Genomic DNA, 27,280 nt, shown 5'->3' on the forward strand with positions numbered 1-27,280 from the left:
ATGGGGGATTTCAGAATCCCAGATGCTTAGGCAGAAGGGTCACCATCCCTTCCAGGACTGGAGATGCCACCCAACAGGTTGTCAATCTGCTTAAGAGTTCCCTAAGATGAGAAGCTCATCATATGAATCAGCCCATTTTTTCTAGAAAATCCCATTCAGATGTGCTTTTAAAAAATTATTGTTACTTTAAAGGGTTACAGAGGGGTTACAGTTAAATAAATCAGATAAAGAGTACATTTCTTTTTAAACTGTGTCACCCTTTCCCTCCCACTCTCACAGTTTTTCCCTCCTGTCCCATAAGTTGTATAGTTCCTTTTCAACATAGAGTCTAGTGCGATATAATAGCTGTGTATATTGAACCACACTGCTCTCTGCAAATGCATGGCTAGTAGAAGTGATCTGTGCCCATCCACAGAGATAGGCTAGAGAGGGGTCCTCCTCTACTCCCTCATTCCAAGTTCTCTTCATCATCTTAAAGTGTTCCTGGAAATTCCTTATGTTCTATCCGTGGTAAAATGTGACTCAAAACCAAACAAAATGCCGGGAGTAAAGAGTAGCCAGTGTAGAATAGAGTGAGCAATTCCATTTCGCTTTCTGGATATTTGGCCTTTGTTTCTATGCTCTTGGGATCACTGGAGATTATGTCACTACTGGTACACATGAACTTGGGATCAGCCAAGACTATAAGACATTTTACATGGGCTAATACTATGTTTCTTCTACCCCACATTTGTATGTTTAGTCATTTAAGTCTCAGCTCCACGACTGACATTTGCCTCCAAGTATTTCTTTTTTAAATTGAGGTTATAAGAGTAAATTTGGAGACAGTCTTATAAATCTAAAGCTTCTGTTAATCGCTGTGATTTTTTTCTCTTGGCTTTCTACCACCAGCAAGTTACATACTGGTTTCTGACAGCAAAAAGCAATAGGATAATATAACTTCTGCTGGATATAACATACAGGATTTAGACACAGTAGCCACCATTTAAATGATTTTATTTTGGGAATGTAGATTTGTATAACAAGCTCTTGTCACCAAAAAACTAAAAACATCAAATTCCTTTCTCACATCAGAAAACAATGAACTTTTAGCCCACCCATTATTAGAAGTTCTTATTTTGTTTGTTGTGGTAGTGGGGTTTGAACTCAGGGCCTTGTGATTGCTACCAATTACGCATGTCTCCAGCCAAAGAATTTTTAGATTGTTACAGAAAAAACATACATTACAAGTATATGAATTTCAGGAGATCAGGAATCTTTATGAGTCACCACTTAGCATTTCTGAAATTCTCAGCTTGAAAAGCTCAAGAGACCTTTTTGTATGGCTGCTGGTTCAAGGAAGCGCAGGGAAAATTCCCTTGATTGAACGCTTACGAGATGATACAATGCTAATTTATTGACACTGTCAAAGATTTGTGTGTGTGCCTGTACTAGGGCTGGAACCCAGGTCCTCATATCCTTGCTTAACTATTTTATTCAAAGCTGACTTTCTATCATTTGAGCCACATTTTTACTACCCAGTTTTTGCTAGATAATTGGCAATAGGAATCTCTTGGATTTGTCTTTCCCACTGGGCTTCAAATCTTGATCCTTAGATTTCAGCTTCTTGAATAGCTACAATAACAGGTGAAGCCACCAATCTTATAGCCTCAATTTAAAAAAAGAAATTACATATATCCCTCAAAAATTCTTAATATGTTTTTCTATAGAAGTAAGCTTCAAAGTTTTCATATGTTCCTAGTCCAACCTCTGATTCTTTTTGTCCATTACCGGCACTTTTCCTGGGGACCTTACACACCTCTTTCAATTCTTCAATTCATTCACTCCCATATGAATTAATTAACTTTTCTTTCCCCTGACTGACATCATGGTTTACAGAAACCTGCCTCTTCACTAAGATCTAACTCAAGAGTTACCCTTCTACAGGAACTTCCTTGATTCTTAGTTCATAATAAATGACCACTTCCTGAAGCTCTTTGTTAATGATGTGGCTAAATCACCTCTGCACTAGATTTCTTACTGGTTGGTTCCATAGGTCTGTCATCAATTCTCCAGAAATGTCAAAGATGGGAGAAGCCTCATCTTCATGTTAGATTTCCAGAACAGCCAAAAGCAAAGAGTCAGAGTGGCATAAATTGAATTAAATTAATTCCCATGAAAAATAATTCATTTAAACTTTCCTGCCTTAGGCCTGTGATCTTTGGTAACCTAATACATTGGCATTAATATCAATATAATTAGCTTGGTAAGATTTTTGAATAAAAATCAAATATAGTATAGTTTTTATTTTGGTTTTTAAAAAGTGAGAGTGTAGTACTCACTAAACGGAAGTGTTACAGATTTTATCTGTGGTGAATCTTGATATTTATTTCCATTATCTATCCTTTTTTATGTAAATGTCAACATCTGAGTTCTTTCTTTTCTTTTTCTTTTTCTTTCTGCTTTTGGCCCAAATTTAGAGTCTATATAAACTCGCCAATGAAGAAGCAAAGAAGAAAGGGTATGACTTGCGGAGCGATGCCATCCCCATTGTGGCAGCCAAGGCCTCCAGAGATATCGCCAGTGATGTGAGTTGTCAGTTTTGTTCCTTCTGTATGATCAATCTCATGTGCAATTTTAAGTGATCAACCTTATTCAGAGGAAATTTCCTGGGCCTGCCTTTGAAGATATATCAGCTATTAGAAATGGAAAATCTAATGTTTCTGAAAGAGGTTTGTAACCTGTAGAACACAGAATCTTCAATGGAAACTGGCCTACCAAGATGCATTCTGAGAGAGATGCATTTGTGTATATCCCCTCGAGTAGAGCTGCAGATATAGAGGTATCTATATATAGAAGTGGTCACTGGCTTACAGAAAGCATAACCCACATGCTTAGATTCTCAGTGTGAACAGGTTCTAGCTTTATTTAGCACATCAATATGTAAAAACTACATTTGATACTTGCTATTATAACTCGCTTTGTAAGATTAGGATGAGAAGAGGGCCAGTGGCTCATGCCTATAATCCTAGCTACTCAGGAGTATGAGATCTGAGGATCACAGTTCAAAGCCAGCCTGGGAAGGGAAGTCTGTGAGACTCTTATCTCCAATTAGATACCAGAAAACCGGAGTGATGCTGTGGAGCAATTGGTAGAGTGCTAGCCTTGAGCTGAAGAGCTCAAGGATGGCTCCCAGGCCCAGAGTTCAAGCTCCATGACCAACAAGGAAAAAAAGATTTTGATGATAAGACTAGTGATCAGTACTAGAGAAAGGCTACTGACACAGCTTACACCCTGAGCAGTATCCCTGGTCATGCAGTACCACCCCTCACTGTAGAACTAGTATGCTTTCTTGAGGCCTCTAGAATGAGGGAGGCACGGACCACTGCTGTACAGATGAAGGCCCACTATCTAGGAATATGATGAGACTCTGTCCTCCATATTGTAATAACAGATTAGCTGCTCTCTTCTGGTGGGGAATGGTGGACCCTGCCACCCCACAAAATGGATTTAGGGCAATCATAGCAAATGATGAAATACTAATAATCGAGAAATATTGAGAACTCTTTACTAGTACCCAATATCTCCCTTATTCTTCAAGTTGGTGCTTATAAATGAAAGTTAAACTCAGATGTGAAGCAGGGTGGTTTTTAGAAGATACTTGGCCTGTAAAAGTTGACAATAAAGCTTGACTGGTGAATTTTCACTTCAGTACAAATATAAAGATGGTTACCGCAAGCAGCTGGGACACCACATCGGAGCCCGGAACATAGAAGATGACCCCAAAATGCTGTGGTCCATGCATGTGGCCAAGATCCAGAGTGACAGGGAATACAAGAAGGACTTTGAGAAGTGGAAGACCAAGTACAGCAGCCCAGTGGACATGCTGGGGGTGGTGCTGGCCAAGAAGTGCCAGATCTTAGTCAGTGACACCGATTACAGACACTACCTGCACCAGTGGACATGCCTGCCAGACCAGAATGATGTCATCCATGCTAGACAGGCCTATGACCTCCAGAGTGATGTGAGTACAGCTTGTGTAGAAACAATTATTATAAAAGTTATTCTTTCTAGATCACCCATTGACCTATTCAAGCTAGGAGTCTTTGTCAGTAAATAAGATTTGAATCTGTTTTAAATATTTGTGTTGCTTTCTTATTAATATGTTTGTGGTGCTTATAAGGAAATGAAGCTTCTAAGCTTGAGTTAGTCTTACAGATATAAAACTGGCCTCAAACAATGTTAGAATTCAACATTCACCATAAGGAGGCTGTTCTTTGAAGAGGAAAGAAGCTAGCAAATTTTTATTTAAAACAAATATTTGAGAATCTGTTGTTGGCTTTCTTGTCAAATGAGGGAGGCTATAACTACTACAACTTAAATATTGGCTACAGTACTACATGCTATTCTCTGAAAATGAAGGAGACCACTGTGTCTGAAAGTGATTGGTGGCTTTGCTGTGGCTCTCCTCATGGAGGGACTACATGGCAACAACAGAGCCTCATACCACTGAAGGTTCTATCTCTAGGCATGAAAAGCATGTTTCCTGAACTGTGTGTTTTATAAACATTTGAAAGAATTATTACACATTAGGAAACTTTGGAGAATAGACCAATTCATAATAATTGTCTGTTAGTTGACTGTTCAGGAAACTATAAAGCCCATGTGAAAAACTCCCATATCTGTACATGTACAGAGTGCTGTGTCTTGCAATTGTCTCCAAGAAGAAATGCTTTTGTTGCATGTAAAAAGTAGTTTAAATGGGTATCTCCCATGGAGTGACAACATTGGCAGACTGCCTGCCAACTGTCTGTTAGCCCTTTATCTGTATTGCCCTCTTTCCATTGTGATTGGACTTAATAACACAGAAGGCATTTGAAGTTAAAATGGCTTCAGAATGTTACTGCTTTCACTCTTTCTGCTGCTCTTTATGGGACGATCACAAGTCAGTATTAGACAATTCCAGTAGCCTTTTTCTCTGCAAAGTACAACTTTACATTTTCTTCTCAGCTGAAGATATAGGTGAAAATCTTCCAGTGAGCTGATCAGAGCTCCAATAGCATTGTTATAGAGAAGTTATGAATATTTAGGAAGTATAGAAAAATCTTTCACAGAAAAATAATTTTAAAGTGAGAAACACATGATATGACAATTCTAGAAAGGAGTTCATGCTTCCTATCCTGAGAACTTGGTAGGGGAGCCTGAACCAATGACATGGTCATTTATTGCCCCACATCTGGAATGATATTATACCTGTCATACATCAGCCTTGGGGTATTAGCAATTCCACATCATTTTATATATCACTAATTTCTCTCTTTTTGCTTAGAGGAAGTGATTTAAAAATAGGAAAAGTATATACAAAGCAATAATACTGGTCGATCCAACCACCCTATAATTTATCCATATTGTTCAATGTGCTATTGTTTCATTTAATATCTATTAATAACTTTGCTCCATGTCATCAGTGTTCTTAGCAAATGAAGCTTTGTTAGCTGCAGAGTGTTTCATTCAGCTAGGCAAAATTTTGATGTGTTAATAGCCAATTATCTGACATGTTCTCTTCACTAGTGTGCTTTCCTGTGCTTGGGGACTTTATCCAACAATAACATTCATCGAAATGACTGACAGCTACTGTTGATAGCAGCTAATGAGCTGAAATACGACTTTTTAGGAGACATTTCTGGGTCACTTTGGAACACAGTTGCTTTTTTAGTCTACCTACTGCCATGAGCTTGTTTTCTATCTAAAACAGTGAAATAATCCTTCATGGCTGGTGTCGTTTGCAATATTACATTATTTTGATCTTAATGAAGTTTCTCCTTTGTTTTTCCCTTCTCAGAATGTTTACAAAGCTGATCTGCAGTGGATGAGGGGCATTGGCTGGGTCCCCATTGGGTCTCTGGATGTGGTCAAATGCAAGAGAGCCACAGAGATCCTGAGTGATAACATCTACCGCCAGCCTCCAGATAAGCTCAAGTTCACCAGTGTGACTGATTCTCTGGAGCAGGTGCTGGCCAAGAACAATGCCCTCAACATGAACAAGGTGAGCACCCAACTACCCCCAACTTCTTCCTAAGATTCCAAAAATGTAATTATACTTTAGTGACTGTGGACTCAAAATTATCCATATAGGAACAGAATCACATTTAAATATAATGCTTGAAATCTTCTGAATCAGGGATGGGGAACTTCCTGCCAAGGGCCATTTAAACATTTATTTATAAAATCAATCTCAGACCATACAAAATAACAAAAGATCAATACAGGAAAACAGACTGTAGACAATTGACAAGAGCTGATGAGAAGCATGTTTGTTTCCCCACTTACTAAACAATTCTGTAGGCCTTCTACTGCTTTTGGGCCAGGATTTTCTCCATTCCTGGTAAATTGTCATTATCGAGTTTTAACCTTGATAACTAGCAATAAGACTCAAACATCTAATGGAATACCTTATATCCAAATCTGATTTTTTTCTAAGTAGATCAGTAATAATCCTGTCTTAATATGATTTTTTGCAGTCCTTGTCTCAATGATTTTCAATCAATTTCTTCTTTTATAGCGTTTATACACTGAAGCCTGGGAAAAAGACAAGACTCAAATACACATAATGCCTGATACACCAGAGATCATGTTGGCAAGGCAGAACAAAATCAACTACAGTGAGGTAAAGACAAAAACTGTGTTGTTATCCTGACTATGCTGGTATCACTGTTTGGTTTTTTTTTACACTTGATTTTATGGAAACTCTTGGATCCAACTGCCATAGTCTCTGTGGCTCAAACACCTATCCAGCTTTTCATCTTGGGTTAAACATTGTATTTCATAGAATTCTGCAATCAAACTTATCACACTGTCTTTTCAGTTTATAGATATTTCCATAGTGCCAATGAGACTGAGTAGTACTTTGAAATTTTCCAGAACTAATGGTTGCCACAGATAAAATACTGGCTCATTGATTATATTAAAGCAGTCTTTTTTATTATTTACCTAAAATTCAAATTTAACTAGAGGTGCTCTATTTTCATTTGCTAAATCTGGTAACTCTACCAATGAGGTCTATAATTATATGCAACAATTACCCACACAGGTCTTGAATAAAACTGAGAAATAAAACAAAGGAGTAGAAATATAAGTCAAAATCTCCCCCCTTTTTTAGATACTAAAAATAGATTAAGGAACATATTTGTGTGAAAGACAAATGAGCCTAAGTACACATCAGAGATAGATTTCTCTGCCCAGGTATCAGCTACATGGGAACATGTAATTTTCTCTACACCCTCAATGAGGTGATTCCCAGCTTCAAAGTCACTAGTCTGGTTCCCAGAGGAAAAACAGGAGAGCTGAACTAGTCAGATAAGTCAGAAAGTCACTGTACTTCTTTAGGGCAGAGAGAGTAAGGAAGACAAAGAAAACTCAGAAGTACTCAAGCTTCTTTACTAGAAAGAAGTGCTCAGGTGTGAGGAAGAAGTGTTCTCTATCAAAACACTAAGAACTAGTTATTTTTCGAGTACAACTCAATTTTATAGATACATGTTTTACTAATCTTACATAGCCAGAATTTGTATTCTTAAAGTTGAGCTTATATCCAAATGAACTGTGTTTTCAAGTATGCATTAGTTTTTTTCTGATTTTTTTTTTTTTTTTTTTTGGCCAGTCCTGGGCCTTGGACTCAGGGCCTGAGCACTGTCCCTGGCTTCTTCCCGCTCAAGGCTAGCACTCTGCCACTTGAGCCACAGCGCCCCTTCTGGCCGTTTTCTGTATATGTGGTGCTGGGGAATCGAACCTAGGGCCTCGTGTATCCGAGGCAGGCACTCTTGCCACTAGGCTATATCCCCAGCCCTTTTTCTGATTTTTTTAAGCATTATAAAAATGTTACTTGATAGTCATAACATTTGAAGTCGTGAAAAAAAGAATAAAACTGTACATATTTTAGGGCTAGAGGTGAGATTCAAGCATTAGAACCCCTGTCTAGCAACAGTAAAGCCTTAACTTCAAATCACAATCCAAAAAAGTATCCATATTTTATATATGAATACATAATATTAAACATGTTATTATGCTACTTCCTTTCTGCTTAGTTTGTATGAATTGATGCTTTTTCTATTAATCTATTTTAGATTATATTAATCTATAATGATGTATATTAATGTAAATGATATCTTTATCTATAATAATACAAATAAATATATCAATATTGATTAATCCTCATTCATACATCACATTTACTTCTAATGCTAGGGTTTTTTTTATAGAATATAATTTATTTGCTTTTCACTATTGCCAGAAACTTAGATTGTTTCCAATTCTTTTCCTACCTTCCAAATTGTTGATGTACAATCTTTTCCTTTAACTCTTTGACTATTTTCTGTAGAGTCTGTATAAACTTGCCAATGAAGAAGCAAAACAGAAAGGCTATGACTTGCGAGTTGACGCCATCCCAATTGTGGCGGCCAAGGCCTCAAGAGACATTGCCAGTGATGTGAGTATCAACATTTTTACGTGGATGGATGGAGTGGGGAGACAAACTCATCACTAACCAGGAAGTGTTGGGGGTTTTTAGCCTCCTGGGCTCTCCTGTCCTGCAGGAGAGATGGGAAAACACACCCTACCCGGGTGGGCCAGGAAGAGGAAAGGGCCTATGAACTGCCTCTCCAGCCCCCATTTTGTGGGAGGACCCACGGACAATCCGGGAGCCAGTCAGAGCTAAGACTCCTTTAATGACAGCAATGAGCTGCTCTTTTAAAGGGGGAGGAGGGCGCGCGGAAGGGGAGGGGTATGTGCACCAATGTAGGGGCTGTGAATGGATGCCTGAACTGTCCATCAGGGTGGAGCTCCAAGGGACCTCCTTAAGGGGTGGCCTACATCTACATCATGGCCCACAGGACTGCCTCTGGGTTCACCACCCACGGCAATCTTGGCGCACACGAGGTCTGAGGCAGGGCTGGTTAGAGCCCCCTTTTCCGTTCCAGACCTGAAAGGCAGGCGGGGCTATCCAAGAGGCCTCAGGGCTGGGAAAAGAGGCGGGGCCAGCTAGAACAGCCTCTTAACGCTGCAGAGGCGGGCGTGCCCCACAAGGAAGAACCATCCAGATGCCAGTGACAACAACATCAGCTTGTTGTTGTTTATTTTATAAATCAAACATTTTTTCACTTAAAAAAAATCTTACTTTAACTTTTAAAGTTACCTAGGTCCCATATGGGAGGAAGTATCTTAACTGTGATATAAAATTGAATCCAAATCTATCATTTTTCATAAGTATAGTTGTGGAAATTTTGCCTTCATTTTATTTGCCTTCATATTTTGAGCATAGAGCCTCATGGAAACAAGGAAATGTTAGAAGAGTTGTAGTGTGGTTACATGCATTGGTTCAACATCAGTAAAGACCTGATTTAGCACAGGCTGGAAAATTTGACATTTTCCCAAAACATGCTCTGCATTTTTACACACCTTTTCTTTCAAACCCATCTGACATGCTCCCTTTTGAGTTCTTTTAAAATGAAAATACAAAGACAACCAAAACAAGAATGGCATATTCAAGTTTTCTGCAGTCTCTTAAAGAAACGGCTTCTTTGGTAGAGAATTTATACCACTGTAAACATATATTAGAATGTCTGTGATAGTCTTGCCTAGAGAGAAAGCATTGAGTCAGCTCTTATTAGAGCACCAATAAAATGTGCTCTTGCTCACTTATAGCTTATTTTCTTAATTGAGGATTTGTGAGCAAAACACAGCCTACTTTGATCTCCAACAAAGCAGCACATGTCGATCAGAGACATGGTCCAGTCTATTTCAAGGACTCTAATAATCCCGAGAAAGTCATCAGATCCAGATTTGAGAGGAGGAATAAGAGGGCTAGGTTTCCAGGAAGTGATGTCTGCTGATTCTGGAATAATGTCCTCAAAAATCACATACATGTAAGATTTCTGGGTTAGCTGTTTCACTAGCACAAGATGAGGAAAACGCATCAAACCAATAATGATTCATCTTAGGAAAAGTGTTACTTCCTTTATTTCGAGGGATTTAGGTCTGTAAGCCATAAGGTTATGTGGCTGGACCTATATTCCCATTAGATTATTGTTGTGGGTTTAGGTTAAAGAGTTAAGTTGAGATATTTAGATATTCCATAAGAGTTAACAACATTGAAATAATGAAGTAATGAAATTGTTCACCTTCTCTATTCATTTTTGTTTTTGAACAACCACTTTTATTTCAGTATAAATACAAAGATGGTTACCGCAAGCAGCTGGGACACCACATCGGAGCCCGGAACATTAAAGATGACCCTAAAATGATGTGGTCCATGCATGTGGCCAAGATCCAGAGTGACAGGGAATACAAGAAGGACTTTGAGAAGTGGAAGACCAAGTACAGCAGCCCAGTGGACATGCTGGGGGTGGTGCTGGCCAAGAAGTGCCAGACCTTAGTCAGTGATGCTGATTATAGACACTACCTGCACCAGTGGACATGCCTGCCAGACCAGAACGATGTCATCCATGCTAGACAGGCCTATGATCTCCAGAGCGATGTGAGTGCCTGAGATCCATGATAATGACACTCATGGTGGTAATGCATAGCAATACATAGACATTAGTCTTGTATTGGAACCTTCAAAAGGTTGCCCTGTCTTTTCTCTGTTCTTCATATTTTTTTTCCAGTTCTAGGTCTTAAACTCAAGACCTGAACACTGTCCCTGACTTCTTTTTGCTCGAGGCTAGCACTCTACCACTTGAGCCACAGCACCACTTCTGGCTATTTCTGTGTATGTGGTACTGAGGAATCAAACCCAGGGCTTCATGTGTGCTATGCGAGCACTCTACCACTAAGCCACATTCCCAGCCCCTGTTCTTCATATTTTTAATGCCTTTGTTTAAAAAAAATGAAAAGAGGGCTGGGGATATAGCCTAGTGGCAAGAGTGACTGCCTCGGATACACGAGGCCCTAGGTTCGATTCCCCAGCTCCACATATACAGAAAACGGCCAGAAGCGGCACTGTGGCTCAAGTGGCAGAGTGCTAGCCTTGAGCGGGAAGAAGCCAGGGACAGTGCTCAGGCCGAGTCCAAGGCCCAGGACTGGCCAAAAAAAAAAAAAAAAAGAAAAGAAAATGCAGAGCTGGGCTCTTGTGGCTCACATATGTAATTCTAGCTACTAAGGCTGAGATCTAAGGATCATGGTTTGAAACCATCCTGGGCAGGAAAGTCCCTGAGACTCATATCTCCAATAATCTACTTAAAAACATTCAGGAGTGAAGCTGTTGTTCAAGTGGTAAGGTGCTAGCCTTGAGCAAAAAAGGACTGGCACACAAACAGAAAGGAACCTCTTGAGATTAAATCCAATTTTCCCTTTATTTTAAGGCATAGACAATATAGTTTAAGTTTTTCTATCACTTTCATTTTTGAAGTCACTTGTCATAACAACTTCCATAATGCTTGCTTTGGTGTTCGATCTATCTAGAATGTTTACAAGGCTGATCTGCAGTGGATGAGGGGCATTGGCTGGGTCCCCATTGGGTCTCTGGATGTGGTCAAGTGCAAGAGAGCTGCGGAGATCCTGAGTGATAACATCTACCGCCAGCCTCCAAACAAGCTCAAGTTCACCAGTGTGACCGATTCTCTGGAACAGGTGCTGGCCAAGAACAATGCCCTCAATATGAACAAGGTGAGCACCCAACCACAGAAAAATGAAACTGGCCTGTACATCATTTAGAATGAATGATTTTGATTAAGTTAGACGTTTTATTCCATCCAATTAAATTGCTATTATAATGAGTTGGTTGAGTTCTCTTTATGTAAGAATTCCAAATACAACAATTACAAATACAAGATTTGATTATCTCTTGATAATAGGATAGCTGTGTAGGGCTTGAATTGTTTGAAATCTCTTAGCATTATATATTGTTTGATATCATGGTTTATTTCCTAGTACCTGTCTAGGTAAGTATAGAACAAATAAATAAGATGAAAAGAAAAACCAGAAATGGCCAGTATACTTTCAGTTAATAAGTAGCAAGCCCCATGAAACAAAATCACAGAAAGGATTTGTTACTATAACTAACAGTACACACATGGATGCAAGAGCATGCTTGGGAAATACTTTTAATTTAATGCAGATGTGGGGGACTTCATAATGCCCATGTGTTTGTTTATATATTTATATATTTTTCTTTAGTATACATTTTTATTTTGTTACAGTGAACCATACAATCAACAGGGTTAAAAAGAAAGTCTGTCTCACACAGCACAGGTAGCAAAGAGGCTGGCTCTCAGTGTTAGGACCTCTTGAATGAAACACTTTGGTTTATAACAAAATTTTGTGTTTCTAGTTCACTAACTTTTGTATCTTTCACAGCGCTTATACACAGAAGCCTGGGACAAAGACAAGACACAGATCCATATTATGCCAGACACACCTGAAATTATGTTGGCAAGACAGAACAAAATAAACTACAGTGAGGTAAGACCTTCTGGTTTCTTTCTTTCCTGTAGCCACTATCCATCTTTGTTAATGCAGGAATGTCATAATCAGGAATTTGAATCATGTTGAACAATTAGCTTAGTTTTGTTTGGAGGGTTTCTTTTTCTCTATTTAAATAATCATCTGTGTTGTACAAAGGAGTTGCCATTTAACAAAGCAGTTTATGGATACAATACATCTTGACCAATGCCACCCCTTTCCAGCTTAGTTTTATTTTGATTCTCCTTGTCTTAGTTTGAATATAGATACCATTATATTAAAAATAGGTAGATAGCCAAGTACCAGTGGCTCATACCTGTAATCCTAGGCTTCTTAGGAGGCTGAGATCTGAGGATCACAATTCAAAACCAGGCCGGACAAGAAAGTCCATGAGACTGTTATATCAAAATAACCACTAAAAGCTGGAAATGAAACTGTGGCTCAAGTGGTAGAGCCCTAACCTTGAGCAAAGAGAGCTCAGGGACAGTACCCAGGTCCTGAGTTCAAGCCCCAGGACCAGCACACACACAGACAGAGAGAGAGAGAGAGACAAAGACAGAGAGACAGAGAGAGACACAGAGACACAGACAGAGACAGCGAGAGACAGAGAGAAAGAGAGAGGGGAGAGGGAGAGGGAGAGAGAGACAAACAGAGAGAGAGAATATCTACATAGCAGAAGAAAAGATCCTAATGGTTAAGTATTAATGACTGAAATATATGGTAATTTTAGTGTAAAACAACTATTGCTCTTTACCAAATTAGGACTTGCTTGAAAATTATTCTATTTGAACACTTTCTTAACTACCTCATCTATAAAGTGGGGGAAAATCCTTGACTTGAAATTTTTTTGTGATTATAAAGTGAAGTGAAAGCAGAGTGTCTGGTGCAAAATACTTGCTTAATAAACTTCAATATTTTTCTATTTACTTTCAAGTCACAATGAAGATTATATTGGCTTAATATGCTCAAAATAACTTGAGATTTATTAACAAGGACTGAGATGATATTTTATTTTTATTATTGTTATTATTATTAATATTTGCCCATCCTGAGGCTTGAACTCTGGGCTTGGGCGCTGTCCCTAGAGTGCTCAGGCTAGCCCTCTGTCAGTTGAGCCACAGCACCATTTCTGGCTTTTTCTGTGATGTAATTGGATATATGAGTCATAAAGACTTTCCTGCTTGGGCTGGCTTTGAAGATGACCCTTAGATTTCAGCTTCCTACATAGCTAGGAGTATAGGCATGAGCCACCAGTGCCTGTCTTTAAATGAGAATTCTTTCACATTGGGCAGGGACAGTGAAAAAAGTTCTTTTATGACCTATCCTAGTCTTGCTAAATTTGTCATTGAAGTTGATTAGTTAACTACAGTCTACGAGAAAAAAAAATAAGGTTTGCAGTCCACACAATGCCGCTGCACTCATGCCTTAGTCACTTATGCCTAAGTTAAGAATTTATCTCATTAATTTAAGCATCCTGAGTTCTTACATTTGATGTAAGATGATAGACTTTTTTTTTGCTTGATACCATTTGAAATTTCATCATTTGCTCTCAAGATTTAGTCAAATTTATTATTTTACAATTCCTTTTTCCTATAAGAGTCCTAATTAGGTGGCACACTTCTGTCACATAGCCTTGACCAATAAAATAAAAGCAGGTATGATTTTAGCTTTCTCCAACACTGCAGAATAGACCCAAGGATAAAACTAGTCATAAATATCTGATTAGTCTTAGCTTTAGTCTCTTTTGAATAAGAAATATTATTTTGACTGTAGAACCTTTCTGTGAGAATCACTTTGCCAGAGAAGTCTGGCTTAACCTAAAGCAGATGGAGTTAGCTTCTATTCTAGACTACATGGGAAGTTCTTAAGCCTCTCTCTTATTTGCCTTAAGTTCGTGTTGAGGCAGGTTTTCTTTTCAGACCGTCAAGAGCATATTGGACCTTTCTTTTAAAAAATTCTACAACTTTTAGCTAGATTTACTTTCTTTAAAATTGCAAGATTACGTTAATTCCCTAACAGTTGTTTTCTGAAGGTTAGGTTTTAGAATGGCCTGCGTGGTTTACTTTTCAAGATATTACCAGTGGAGGGGCTGGGAATATGGCCTAGTGGCAAGAGTGCTTGCCTCGTATACATGAAGCCCTGGGTTCTATTCCTCAGCACCACATATACAGAAAATAGCCAGAAGTGGCGCTGTGGCTCAAGTGGCAGAGTACTATCCTTAAGCAAAAAGAAGCCATGGACAGTACTCAGGCTCTGAGTCCAAGCCCCAGGACTGGCAAAAAAAAAATATATATATATATATATGTATTACCAGTAGAACCCTGATCCCATAAAAATTCATTCCATAAATGTAAAACAAATTAAAAAAAACACCTTATTTTTTCTTTTTGGAGTCTCATTACCTCTTCTACTTCTCCTGAACTTAAATAAAGCCATACTAAGTGAGCTTTAAAATATAGCCTCAAAGATAATGGTAACTGTGCTATCTGAAACACTATTTCTCATCCAATATTGAAAGAGTTAAGGAAATTTGGACTGGAGCAAGGGGGTGATTTGAGCACATTTCCCCCAGTTACATTTTGATGACATATTTGATCATTGCAGCAATAGGAAGTGACCATGGATGAAGTATTTGATTTTTCTCTTGTAAAGGAAATTTAAGGAAAATATCTCTGGATTTTATCTAAAAATACTCAATGTATTCTTATTAACTTCAACTTTTTCTTATAAACACTTAAAAAAGAATATTAAACTATCATATCCTGATAATCCATATGATAAATATACAATGACATCTCTTTAAGATTCTTAATGCCTTTGTACCATATTTAAAATTCATATTAGTCCATTGTTCTTAATTCACTGTAATTTAAAATGGGACATAAAATGCATCATTTAGCTTTGTTTCAGTCACTCTTTTTAACAACTTTTCTTACATTTGGGATTTTGTGTTTACTGAAATTAATAACTTTCCTTACATTTGAGATTTTGTGTTTACTAAAAAAGTAACTGAACAGGGCTGGGGATATGGCCTAGCGGCGAGAGAGCTTGCCTCGTATACATGACGCCCTGGGTTCGATTCCCCAGCACCACATATACAGAAAACGGCCAGAAGTGGCGCTGTGGCTCAAGTGGCAGAGTGCTAGCCTTGAGCAAAAAAAAGGAAGCCAGGGACAGTGCTCAGGCCCTGAGTCCAAGGCCCAGGACTGGCCAAAAAAAAAAAAAAAAAAAGTAACTGAACAGTATAAGTAAGAAAGATAAAGCCCTAAAGAATGGTAGGTCTTTCCCATAAAACTCCATATGTTTCCTAAACTTTTTTTAATTAAGCAAATCTCCTTTAATCAACTGAATAGATTTCTTAATAGAGGAAAAACAAAGCAGGCTAAAGCTTATTCAGTTGTGAACTGAGTTGAATGCCTTATATTAGGTATAGGATTGAGCTGCCTTCACAACTAAGCCACCTCTTAGAGCCACTCTGGCTTTCCAAAGGGTGTGGCAATGTATACCATTTGAAGCAAATCAGTTAAGGTACCATCAGCTTTCACCTGTATGCTCTCCCTGAAATACATCAGCCCTTTAAGCCTCCTTCCTCTTCCATAGACACCTTCCCATCATCTTAAAATAGGATAAGCACCATTTATAGATGAGGAGATTGTAACGTGTACTCACTCTTGAACTGAATTCTATATAGATATAAAAGACACAGTTGAAACCATTGGTTAAAAGTTCTGAATAATCACAGTATAGTTGACAATAACATTGCAAACTGTTCTCATAGATACATGATGAAACATTTATAAGCAGCCCTCACATCTATAATATTCTCTTAATTAGTTCAACAATCAAAAATAATAAGTAAAAGCCAGGCACAAATGGTTCATGCCAATAACTCTAGCTCCTCCCCAAGAGGCTGAGACCTGAGCAATCACAATTCCAAGCTAGCCAGGGCAAAATAGTTTGATAGATTTCATCTCCAAATTAATCAGCAAAAATCAGTGGCAAGTGTGGCACAAGTAGTAGAGCACTAGTGAAGCATGCAAGATCAGCAAACACGGGGCCTGAATTCAAATCCTAGTACCATCACCAAGAGTAGGAAAGGAAGAAAGAATAAAAAAGAAGTATAAGTAATAAAAACATAAAGAGGGAGAACAGGAGAGTGCTAGCAAATACAACAAAAATGTAGGCAAATTGGCAGTTGGATCTTTAGTGTATCATCCTTATAGGCTTGAAAATATCCAAAAATAACAAAAACATGCACTTAAAAATACCAAAACATATATTAAAATATATTGGACTGAATATGATTATGTAGACCTTTTTTTGTTGTTGGTTGTGGGGCTTGAACTCTGGGCGCTATTCTTTTGTTTGTTTGTTTGTTTGTTTAGTACTCTATTTTATTTTTATTTTTAAATTAAATTTTATTGACAAGGTGATGTACAGAGGGGGTACAGTTACGTAATAAAGTAGTGAGTATATTTCTTGTCTTATTTGTTACACCCTCCCTCATTTCTCTTTCCCTTCCCTAGTTCAGATAAGCATATATACAATATCCAGTGTACCAATCATATACAGCGACCACAGGGGATACGCCAAAGGAAATTCACCTTGTACATTAAATATAATGACAACAATAAAATCCTCCATCTCTTGGAGTTCATTTTGCTTAGCCTCATTTGTACAATCATATGTACATAGCTGTTGAGCTATTGTGATCCTCTGATAGGTCTATCCTAGACCTTTTTATGTTTATTTAGTGATTGTTTAGTATGTCTCGAAAGAAGAGATTTGGAGTAAGGAAGAATAATTATATCACAAATTGGCCCACCTTCTTCACCAATGAGCCACATACACTCAGTCTCCAGTCTAGAATAACAATTTAAGATGGTGCACTGGGCACATACATACAAAATTCCATCCACACCACTAGAAGATAAATTTTCTTCTGTATTTTAATGACTTTCAGTCCAAATAATCTTGACCAGGTGAATTTTGTTGAGCTCAGGACTTGTTTTTAGTAATTACTAATTCAGAGAATGTCTGCTTGACCCTTTTACTATTCTCTGATATATTTAGCTATGTAAGTAATTCTGATAAAAGCACAGCAAAATGTGGTATCTCATAGACATGAAACTGAACAGTATTCAGGAGATTGTTAGTAAACACTCTATTTCTCACCTACTCGGGACCCTCTGGTTTGACAAGGATCATCCACGAAGTGTAACATCTATAAGGACAAAACCTTAGAGCTAGACTCTGGTGGCTATGCCTACTTTCCTACTTACTCAGGAAACTAAGACATGAATTATTGAGGTTCCATTACAACTCTCCAATTAACTCACACAATGTCTGGGCGCTATTCTTGAGCTCTTCGGCTCAAGGCTAGCACTCTACCACTTGAGCCACAGTGCCACTTCTGATTTTCTGGTGGTTAATTGGAGATAAGAGTCTCATGGACTTTCCTGCCCGGGTTGGCTTTGAGCCATGATCCTCAAATCTCAGTAACTGAGTAGCTAGGATTACAGTGTGAGCCACCTGGCTCCCAGTTTTAGACTATATTTTGAGAAGAATGATATATTTGTCCTACTAGTTACTGTGAGCATAAATGAGATAATCAAGAACAAAACTGCTAACCAATTTGTGCCACAAAAATCTTTTTAAACCAATGCACCATGAGCTCCTTCAGTAATCTCTTTAAGACATCCAATGCATTTTAATTATTATGTTTAAAAAATCATTTTATAAATTGCATTTTGCTGGGCATTGTGGTACATTCCTGTAATATCACTATGTGGGAAGACTGTGATTTAGGCCAGCCTGACTACATGGTGAGACCTGTATAAAAAAAAGAACATCTTCTGAAGAAAACTGTTTTGTTGACTACCAATATTAGCAATTATTTAAAATGTAATGTTTTTAAAGGATGTAGAAATAGTCAAAATTGCTGAAAACAGTATTTTTATTTATTTATTTATTTATTTGGCCAGTCCTGGGCCTTGGACTCAGGGCCTGAGCACTGTCCCTGGCTTCTTTTTTTGCTCAAGGCTAGCACTCTGCCACTTGAGCCACAGCGCCACTTCTGGCCACTTTCTGTATATGTGGTGCTGGGGAATCGAACCCAGGGCGTCATGTACACGAGGCAAGCTCTCTCGCCACTAGGCCATATCCCCAGCCCAAAAACAGTATTTTTTAAAACTAAAAAAGGCCAAAGAACATTTCTGTTGATGATTTGTTAAAGTATGGTTCAGACCATGTCCCTCCCCACCCCCCCAGCCGTCTTTTGCTTAGAACCTTAGCATTTTTGCATTTGTGACTCATTGATCTCTGGTAACTGCTATCCCTGGGCCTGCTAACGATTTCCAGCAGATGACACAAATGAGGGAGCAAATAAATACATACAGAGCAATTCAAAAGCAGCAGTTCAGCATTTCCTTGATTATGGACACATTTCCCTAGTGGATAGCTCATTAGATAATGACATTGGCTGCTAGTAAAATTGTTCCTCATTCAATCTTGGTGTTGACTGCAACAAAATTTCTTAATTATTTTATGAAAAGAACAAGTGCTAAAAAATAAAAATCTAAAGACATTAAAGAGTCATTAATTCAATGTCTAAAATCTACAAGAGTGTTGTAAGGTGAAGCTGTGGTGTTAAAATGTGCCAAACATGAAATGTCCATAATCTGTTTTTGGCAGAAATAAAGTTTTGGAGCAAATTTGTGAATTCTCCATCTAAAAGCTATTCCTTCTTTCCTCAGAGTCTCTATCGCCAGGCCATGGAAGAAGCCAAAAAAGAAGGCTATGACTTGAGAAGTGATGCCATTCCTATTGTAGCTGCCAAGGCCTCCCGGGACATTGCTAGTGATGTAAGAATCGATCCAGTCACTGATTCTTGACTGTTGGGCCAGCATCCCTGCTTAGAAAATCATGTTACTAGCATTTAGAAGGCAGTCTCTTTAGTCATCATCATCCACCTTAACACCCTCCATTGCATAGGCAAATAAGTTCAGACTTAAGTCAGTAAATACCTTGCCAAAGATCACAGGCCTCAGGGTGTCCAAGTCTAGATAGACTAGATTTCAGTGTGTGTCTTTGATCTTTGCTTAGTGGGAGTGAATGTCTCACATTTGTATGGACATCTGTTGAGTGATTCCTAAATTCTCATGAGTTCTGCTTGGGATATACTCAAAGCAAAGATGCCAGGCAAGAATCGATCTGGTTGTGTGTAACTGAACTTCAAAGTTGTTTTTTTTAATCTTGTAAAACTAAAACTCCATGCCCATTAAATCACAAAAATCACCCATTTTAAACTGCCCTCCCTGGATTGTAGAAGAAACTATTTCTTCATCTATCCTAAGGAAAAAGAAAAACAGCAATTTTAATGAGCCATGTGAATGGGTGTGTGCTCGTTTCTTGTAGGCTCACTCATGTGAGGACTTCTGAGGCACTGTCATGGCTTGTCACTATGATTAGGCTGTCCCTTTCATTGCACAGCTTCATTACTGTTGCTAAGACATGACTCTCTGGCATGTGTAAAGCATTGTCAGAGTTCAGCTGAGATACATTAAGGAGCACACCACCAAAGGCTTCAGGAGCAAGCATTTCCCCATCTGCAGCTCAGCTGAGAAAACATCCTATTAAGGCTTGCAGAGAAAGGCATCCCACAGAAAGAACAGCAGGGAACAGCCCTCAGTGCCTCATCCTTACGTTCCATTTGCTCTGCAGTACAAATACAAAGAAGCCTATCGTAAGCAGTTGGGTCACCACATTGGTGCCCGTGCAATACATGACGATCCCAAGATGATGTGGTCTCTGCACATTGCCAAAGTACAGAGTGACCGTGAGTACAAGAAAGAATTTGAGAAATACAAGACAAGGTACAGCAGCCCGGTCGACATGCTTGGTATCGTTTTGGCCAAGAAGTGTCAAACCTTGGTCAGTGACGTGGACTACAAACATCTTCTTCATGAATGGACCTGCCTGCCTGACCAGAATGATGTTATTCAGGCACGGAAAGCATATGACCTCCAGAGTGATGTGAGTATCCCTGGTGCTGGTTCTGCATGCGAAAAGAAGCTTGTCTTCCAGTGCACAGTGGTGCCAAATCTGTATATTTCAAGCAATGTACATTGAATGTTAGAAAGGAGATTTCCTTTGGAGATACTATAATTTGTTTCAATATGTTTTCTCTTCTAAAAGTTATATGCAAAATAAGAAAATAAATATTATTGATTCTATATAGGAATGTATCTTTTAGTCACTCAGGCTTTCTTGGAATCAAATAAAATTTGTCCCTCAAAAGTATATCAGGGTTGGGAATGTGGCTCAGTGGAAGAATGCTTGCCTTGCATGCATTAAGCCTTGGGTTCAATTCCTCAGCACCACATAAACAGAAAAAGCTGTAAGTGGTGTTGTAGCTCAAGTGGTAGAGTGCTAGCCTTGAACAAAAAGAAGCTAGGGACACTGCTGAGGCCCCAAGTTCAAGCCCCAGGACTGGCAAAAAGGAAAAAAAAAAGTGTATGGCTGTCAAGTTGGGTTCTGGTAGCTCATGCCTGTAATCCTAGTTACTGTCAGGAGGCTAAGATCTGAGGATCATGATTCAAAGCCAACTCAGGCAGTAAAGCCCATGAGACTTTTTTTCTCTAGTAAACCACCAAAAAGCCAGATGTAGAGCTGTGGATCAAGTGGTAGAGCACTAACTTTGATAAAACTAAGGGACAACACCAAGGCCTAGTTTTAAAGCCCTAATAATAGCGCACACACACACATACACACACACACACAAAGTATATCACTGTCAACTTGTCTAAAGAGCTGGAAATGTATGTGTATTAGCAAAGTAGTATGGAGAAAATAGAAAATATATCATGTATTATTTAATAAACAGTCACATTTTATATTTACTAACAAGAAAATACATACTAAGACATTCTTGATTTTTTATCTTTAGAAACAATCATTGAATACTTAACACCTGCCATGCCCTCTTGCCATAGTGAAAAAAACTAAGAAAATACACAATATCTTTACAGTAGCACATTTCCTTTTCACACCTGGGATGTTGCGTTTTTAGCTCTTGTAAACCAAGAAAGTTTTGTTATTTCAATGCTCTTATGTCATTGCTCTGTGCATGTGGTTTTATGAGGCACATTTTTCCCAAGCTAATGAAATATTACTCCTGTGTAAAAACCTTGTGATGCACTCAAGGTCACTACCGTGTCTTTAAAATAAAGGCTTTCAAGCCTGGCACTTGTGACTCACGCCTGTAATCCTAGATACTCAGGAGGCTGAGATCTGAGGATTGCAGTTTGAAGCCAGCCTGAGCACAAAACTTTGCGAGACTCTTATCTCCAATAAACTACTCAAAAAAAAAAAAAGCTGGAAGTGGAGCTGTGGTTCAAGTGATAGAATGTTAGCTTGTTTTTTATTTAAATTTTATTGTAAAGGTGATGTACAGAGTGTTTATGGTTGAATAGTAATGAGTATATTCCTTTTTGACAGTGTTGCCTCCTCCTTCATTTTCTCCTGCTTCTCCTTTGCAACCCCCAGGCCCCCAAAGTTCTATGGCTCAAAGTGGTAGAGCACTAGTATTGAGTGGAAAAGCTCAGGGACAGCAAGCACCTAGGCCCTGACTTCAAGACCCATGACTGAAGAAAAAAAAAATTGAGTACTAGCTTTGAGCAAAAGAAGGTCAGGGAAAGTGTCTAGGCCCTAAATTCAAGCCCCAGGACTGGCATTAAAATAAATAAATAAATAAGGTTTTCATCATTCTTGGTGAAATCCTCTATAACAAATTCTAGAAAAAAATATGTATATACTTAAGATTCAATACTAATGTGCAAGTGAGTGATTGACTATGCTGGGGGTTCTGTCCATTCATTAGTACTTTTTATTTTATGAACCTGAAGCAGTAGTTAATAAATATTTCTTCCCTGTTGATCTTCAGAATGTGTATAAGGCAGATCTTGAGTGGATGAAAGGCATTGGCTGGGTTCCAATTGGTTCCTTGGAAGTTGTTAAAGCCAAGAGGGCCACAGAGATCCTCAGTGACAATATCTACCGTCAGCGACCAGACAGACTGAAATTTACCAGTATTACCGACTCTCTGGAGCAGGTGCTGGCCAAAAACAATGCAATAAATATGAATAAGGTGAGTCTTCCCCCATTTATGATAAGAAGCTAGCAGAGAACAAGGTAAAAACTCCAACAATACTATTGCATTTGAAGATCACTCTAAAGCATATACTTTCAAAAATGATCTTTCCAAGATAACACCGAAGTTTCTTAGTGACACTTAAAATTATTAAAATAAGGTTAAGAATGCTATGATATAGTAATTCTATGTAATTCTATAGTAATGCTATGATATAGTAATATTTTGATACCACAACCCAATTATACTTTTCAAAACTGTTAAATTCTTTTACAACTAAAGAATTAAAGAATTTAATAAGGAACAAAAGGAGGAATTTGTAGAGCTGTAACAAACTTATTTCTGCTCCATAGAAAAGAGAAATGACTGACATAATCTATGAACATCAAAATAATTTTTCTCATTTGGTTGACAGCGCTTATATACTGAAGCCTGGGACAATGACAAGAAAACTATCCATGTCATGCCTGATACTCCAGAAATTATGTTAGCCAAACTCAACCGGATAAACTACAGTGATGTGAGTAATGAAAAACAAAGTGAACTCCTATAATGTTATAATGGCAGGCCAGTCTTCTGGTAACATACTATCAGGAAATGAAATGCTTTTGTGGAGATTTGTTCATGATATCCTTAAAACTTTTCTGTAAACATTGTGAATATTATTAGGTCATTAGATTTGGCCATCCATATGTGCAGGTTATATCATATGTCTGCAAACCGAGCCAACCACGGGTCAAAAATATTGAAAAGATTGTATGTCTTAAACATGTAAATTATTGTTAGTCCCAAGAGAACAAAGTTTAACAACTATTTAGTATTTATATCATATTAGGTATCACAAGTAGGCTGGAGATGATATAAACTGGATGAAAACATGTGTAGGTTATCCATCAATGCCATCTTTATATAAGGGACTTGAGCATCTGAGGATTTTGATGTGGGAGGTAGTTTTCTGGAACAAATCCTTATAGATACTGCGGTACAATTATATCCTATTCAACAGCTATAACAAACAGGCACAAGGGGGGCAAGTCAGTTATTATGAATTATTATCAATTCTTTTGTTACTTCAGTATGCTCTAATTATCATCTAATGTTATTTGGAAGCATTTTTCTAGTCATTTCTATCAGGACCAATATTTTCATAAAGACAGTGACTCAAAGTCTAGATATTAGTCATGATTTATAGTGGTTGCCACTGTAAAGTAAGGGAAAAAAGGACAATGCATTGAGTTTTTCCAAAAAAATCAAATATACTCCATTTTAAAACACTGTTCTTATGCTTTCTCTGTTTTTAACAGTTCCTTTTCTTTGTCCATTAGGGGTATTTTTTTTTTTTTTTGCTCCAAGCTAGCATTCTAGCACTGAAACCAGATCTCTACTTACAGCTTTTAGCTGTTTAATTGGAGATAAGAATCTCATGGACTTTACGGTCCAGGCTATCTTCAAAGACCATTATACTCATATTTCAGCTTCATGAACAGCTAGGATTTCAGGCATGAGCTACTGGTGCTTGGCCTAACTTTAGTTTTAAGATGGCAGTTCTCTTACAGTATGATGACAACAGAAAACTGTTGGTTTTCACATGTGTTGTCTGACAAAAGAAAATTTTGACAACCAGATGTTGACAACTCCCCAACCTTTTTCAATTTATGCCAGTAAAACCCTAACATTTAGAACATGTGCATGGAAATTCTTAGCATCTCTGACACAGTTATCTCTAAACCCACCTGAATACTTGACCTTGTGCTTTTCTTTCAGTAGCTTAAATGAGCATAGAGAAAATTTTAACAACAATACAAAAAACTTCATTTTTTTTTAATTTTCTAATGACTGTTTTCCACAGAAACTCTATAAACTTGCTTTGGAAGAGTCCAAGAAGGAGGGCTATGATTTACGTGTTGACGCCATTCCAATCCAAGCAGCCAAGGCCTCAAGAGATATTGCTAGCGATGTAAGTTGATTATTTTTTAAAGAAGCATTCTTTACTCAAAGAAGTTGATAGATGGCAGCTGTTAGAGTTTTACTTGCCTGAAAAACTGTTGCCTCTCCTAGTCTAAATTTCCTTAGTGATTCCCCTATGTACAAATACAAAGGAAAAGAAGGAAGACTATAAGGGAAGGAAGCGAGCACCGAGTACCACGTCCATTGTACTGTTGTTGCTCAAAGATAGACAGACGCTTTTATTTTTGAGCCTCAGATATTAGCCTCACACAGAAATGGAGGGTCAAACGGTGAACAAATGCAGCAGTGGTATTCAGTAGACACTATGTTGAAAATGAACTATACAACTTATGAGTGGAGAAAGGAGGAGAAAACTGGGAGAGTGAGGGAAGCGTTGATGTCCAAAAAGAAATATGCTATTTACTTTAACTGTACCTAACCTCTCTGTACACCACCTTTATAATAACAATAAAAAATTAAAAAAGAAATTAGCCTCAATAGCTAATTCGGAAGTTATAAAGTTGGAAATTGATGCCACTAGTAAATCAACGAATTTACATACGAACTCCTTTTTACTACTTTTGTGCATTTGTGCTAACATTTAAAAAAAAAAAAGGTGAAATGATGGGTGTGTAGTAGTTTCATTTTATTCTTTGTAGCTATCTGTGAAGCTTTTTTTTTTACTTAAATACCTCTCATAGGATTCAAGTCCAACTTGGGAGTTAAGGCTTTTTCTCAATACCAACTGGCCTCTTTACTCCTTTTTGGCATGAGAAACATCTCCTAGGGTGCCCATATACACTCTGTGTACCCTATCTCTTTTTTTTTATTTAAAAGCCAACTGTTATTAATATAATTCAAAAGCTTTGTCTCAGCACAACCAAGATGCCAAGAAACAATATAGTTAATATTAACATTAATCATCATCAGTGGCTTAATAAATCTCCATTCTATGCCAACAGAAATCTGTCTCAGAGTTCATTGTTTGTTTTTTATTATTGAGAAACACCTCAGAAGTTGAGGGAAAGGTTTTCTTCCTTCTGTTATGACTTTGTGTAGACATTGGAAGAAGATAGGCATCCCCCACCGAATGTCATTTTCATGTAATTTATTTTTCCTTTGTGATCTGTATTAGACAGTTACTTTCCATGAATGTATTCAGTTTTTCTCTTGTATATTGGGGATTCTACTGGTTATACCCTATCTCTTTAGGACACAAATCCAAACTTATTCTGTAAGGATCCCATACCTTAGCTTTCCACTTATTCTATTACTAAAGCCTTTTGTAGCTAGTAAGCTGGAGAAAGGGGCTTACTCTATGATCATCCCATGGTAAAATGGAACAGGATGTCTTGCTACTTAGTACTGACTGATGTGATTTTCAAGTTCTGCTTTATACAATGAGTTGATGGTATTTACCCTGTTCCTGTATAATAATAGTGGGAGAAACTACAAATAAATAGTGCACACTGTAATCATCAGAAATATTCCTTTTCCTTCCTCAGTATAAGTACAAGGAAGGCTACCGCAAACAGGTTGGTCACCATATTGGGGCACGGAACATTAAAGATGACCCCAAAATGATGTGGTCCATGCATGTGGCCAAGATCCAGAGTGACAGGGAATACAAGAAGGACTTTGAGAAGTGGAAGACCAAGTACAGCAGCCCAGTAGACATGCTGGGGGTGGTGCTGGCCAAGAAGTGCCAAATCCTTGTAAGCGATATAGACTACAAGCATCTCCTACATGAATGGACCTGCTTGCCTGATCAGAATGATGTCATTCAGGCTCGGAAGGCCTATGATCTGCAGAGTGATGTAAGTAGGTCTTTCTTTATACATGGTCTTTAGCCATGCATCTGCAGCTTAAAAAAAATGGGTTCTACTGTGTGTGTGTGTGTGTGTGTGTGTGTGCACACGCGAGTACACGCATGCCCCCACCCTGGAATCTTGCTGCAGTTTGGTAACATCCAAAGACTTCCTCAGGAAAATGTTATGAAATACATAAAATAAGATAAACACATGGTTGTCATAAGAAAACAACCATATTTAAATATAGTTATGAAAGTATTATTCCAAATTTGTGATTTAGTAATGCAGATATTTTTGTTAACACAGTAAGGAGTTATAGTCATAGGTATAGTAACTAGCTACAAAGTGTAGTAAATAGTTTAAAAGAAAATCTTTTTGTAAATATTTTAAGATCTCAGCAACATTTGTCATATCTAAAAGTGTGATGTCTATTGCTGACAAAGGTGCTGTAGTGTTAAGACTACTATGATCTGTGGCCTGTACCAATAATGGAATGAAATGCTATATTTTAGCTAGAAGTTAGTGAAAATAATGTCTGGAATGGTGGTTTACATGTATAATCCAGCTGCTCAGGAGATGGTGATGAGAGAATCAAGGGTATAAGGCCAGATTAGGCAAAAAAGTTAGCAAGTCTCTCCCCCAGAATCAGGGGTCAGTCATGGAGCTTGAACTCAGGGTCTGGGCACTGTCCCTGACTGAACTTTTGTGCTCAAGGCTGGCTAGCATTCTACCACTTTGAGCCACTGTGTCACTTCTGGTTTTCCGGAATTAGAGGTAATAACTAGCTACAAAGTGTAGTAAATGAATGAATGTAGCAAGTTATTACTCTGGAATTAGAGCTAAAAGTCTCATGGACTTCCCTGCCGCAGTTAGCTTTGAACCCCAATTCTCAGATAGCAGCCTCCTGAATAGCTAGGATTAGAGACATGAGCCACTAGGC

At 38.1% G+C, this 27,280-nt stretch overlaps 1 protein-coding gene across 1 annotated transcript in view; it reads left to right on the forward strand.

Moving 5' to 3' along the window:
- The window catches only part of Neb (nebulin), a 217,731-nt gene that overhangs the window by 91,749 nt on the left and 98,702 nt on the right, over positions 1–27,280 (forward strand). Inside the window, 14 exon segments of the mRNA XM_048345481.1 lie at positions 2,460–2,567; positions 3,692–4,003; positions 5,822–6,025; positions 6,542–6,646; positions 8,354–8,461; positions 10,196–10,507; positions 11,434–11,637; positions 12,328–12,432; positions 19,188–19,295; positions 20,155–20,466; positions 22,376–22,579; positions 22,998–23,102; positions 24,432–24,539; positions 26,035–26,346. Coding sequence (XP_048201438.1) covers positions 2,460–2,567; positions 3,692–4,003; positions 5,822–6,025; positions 6,542–6,646; positions 8,354–8,461; positions 10,196–10,507; positions 11,434–11,637; positions 12,328–12,432; positions 19,188–19,295; positions 20,155–20,466; positions 22,376–22,579; positions 22,998–23,102; positions 24,432–24,539; positions 26,035–26,346 — 2,607 coding nt within the window.

The sequence above is a fragment of the Perognathus longimembris genome, chromosome 4, assembly GCF_023159225.1.
Source record: "Perognathus longimembris pacificus isolate PPM17 chromosome 4, ASM2315922v1, whole genome shotgun sequence".
NCBI lineage: Eukaryota > Metazoa > Chordata > Mammalia > Rodentia > Heteromyidae > Perognathus > Perognathus longimembris.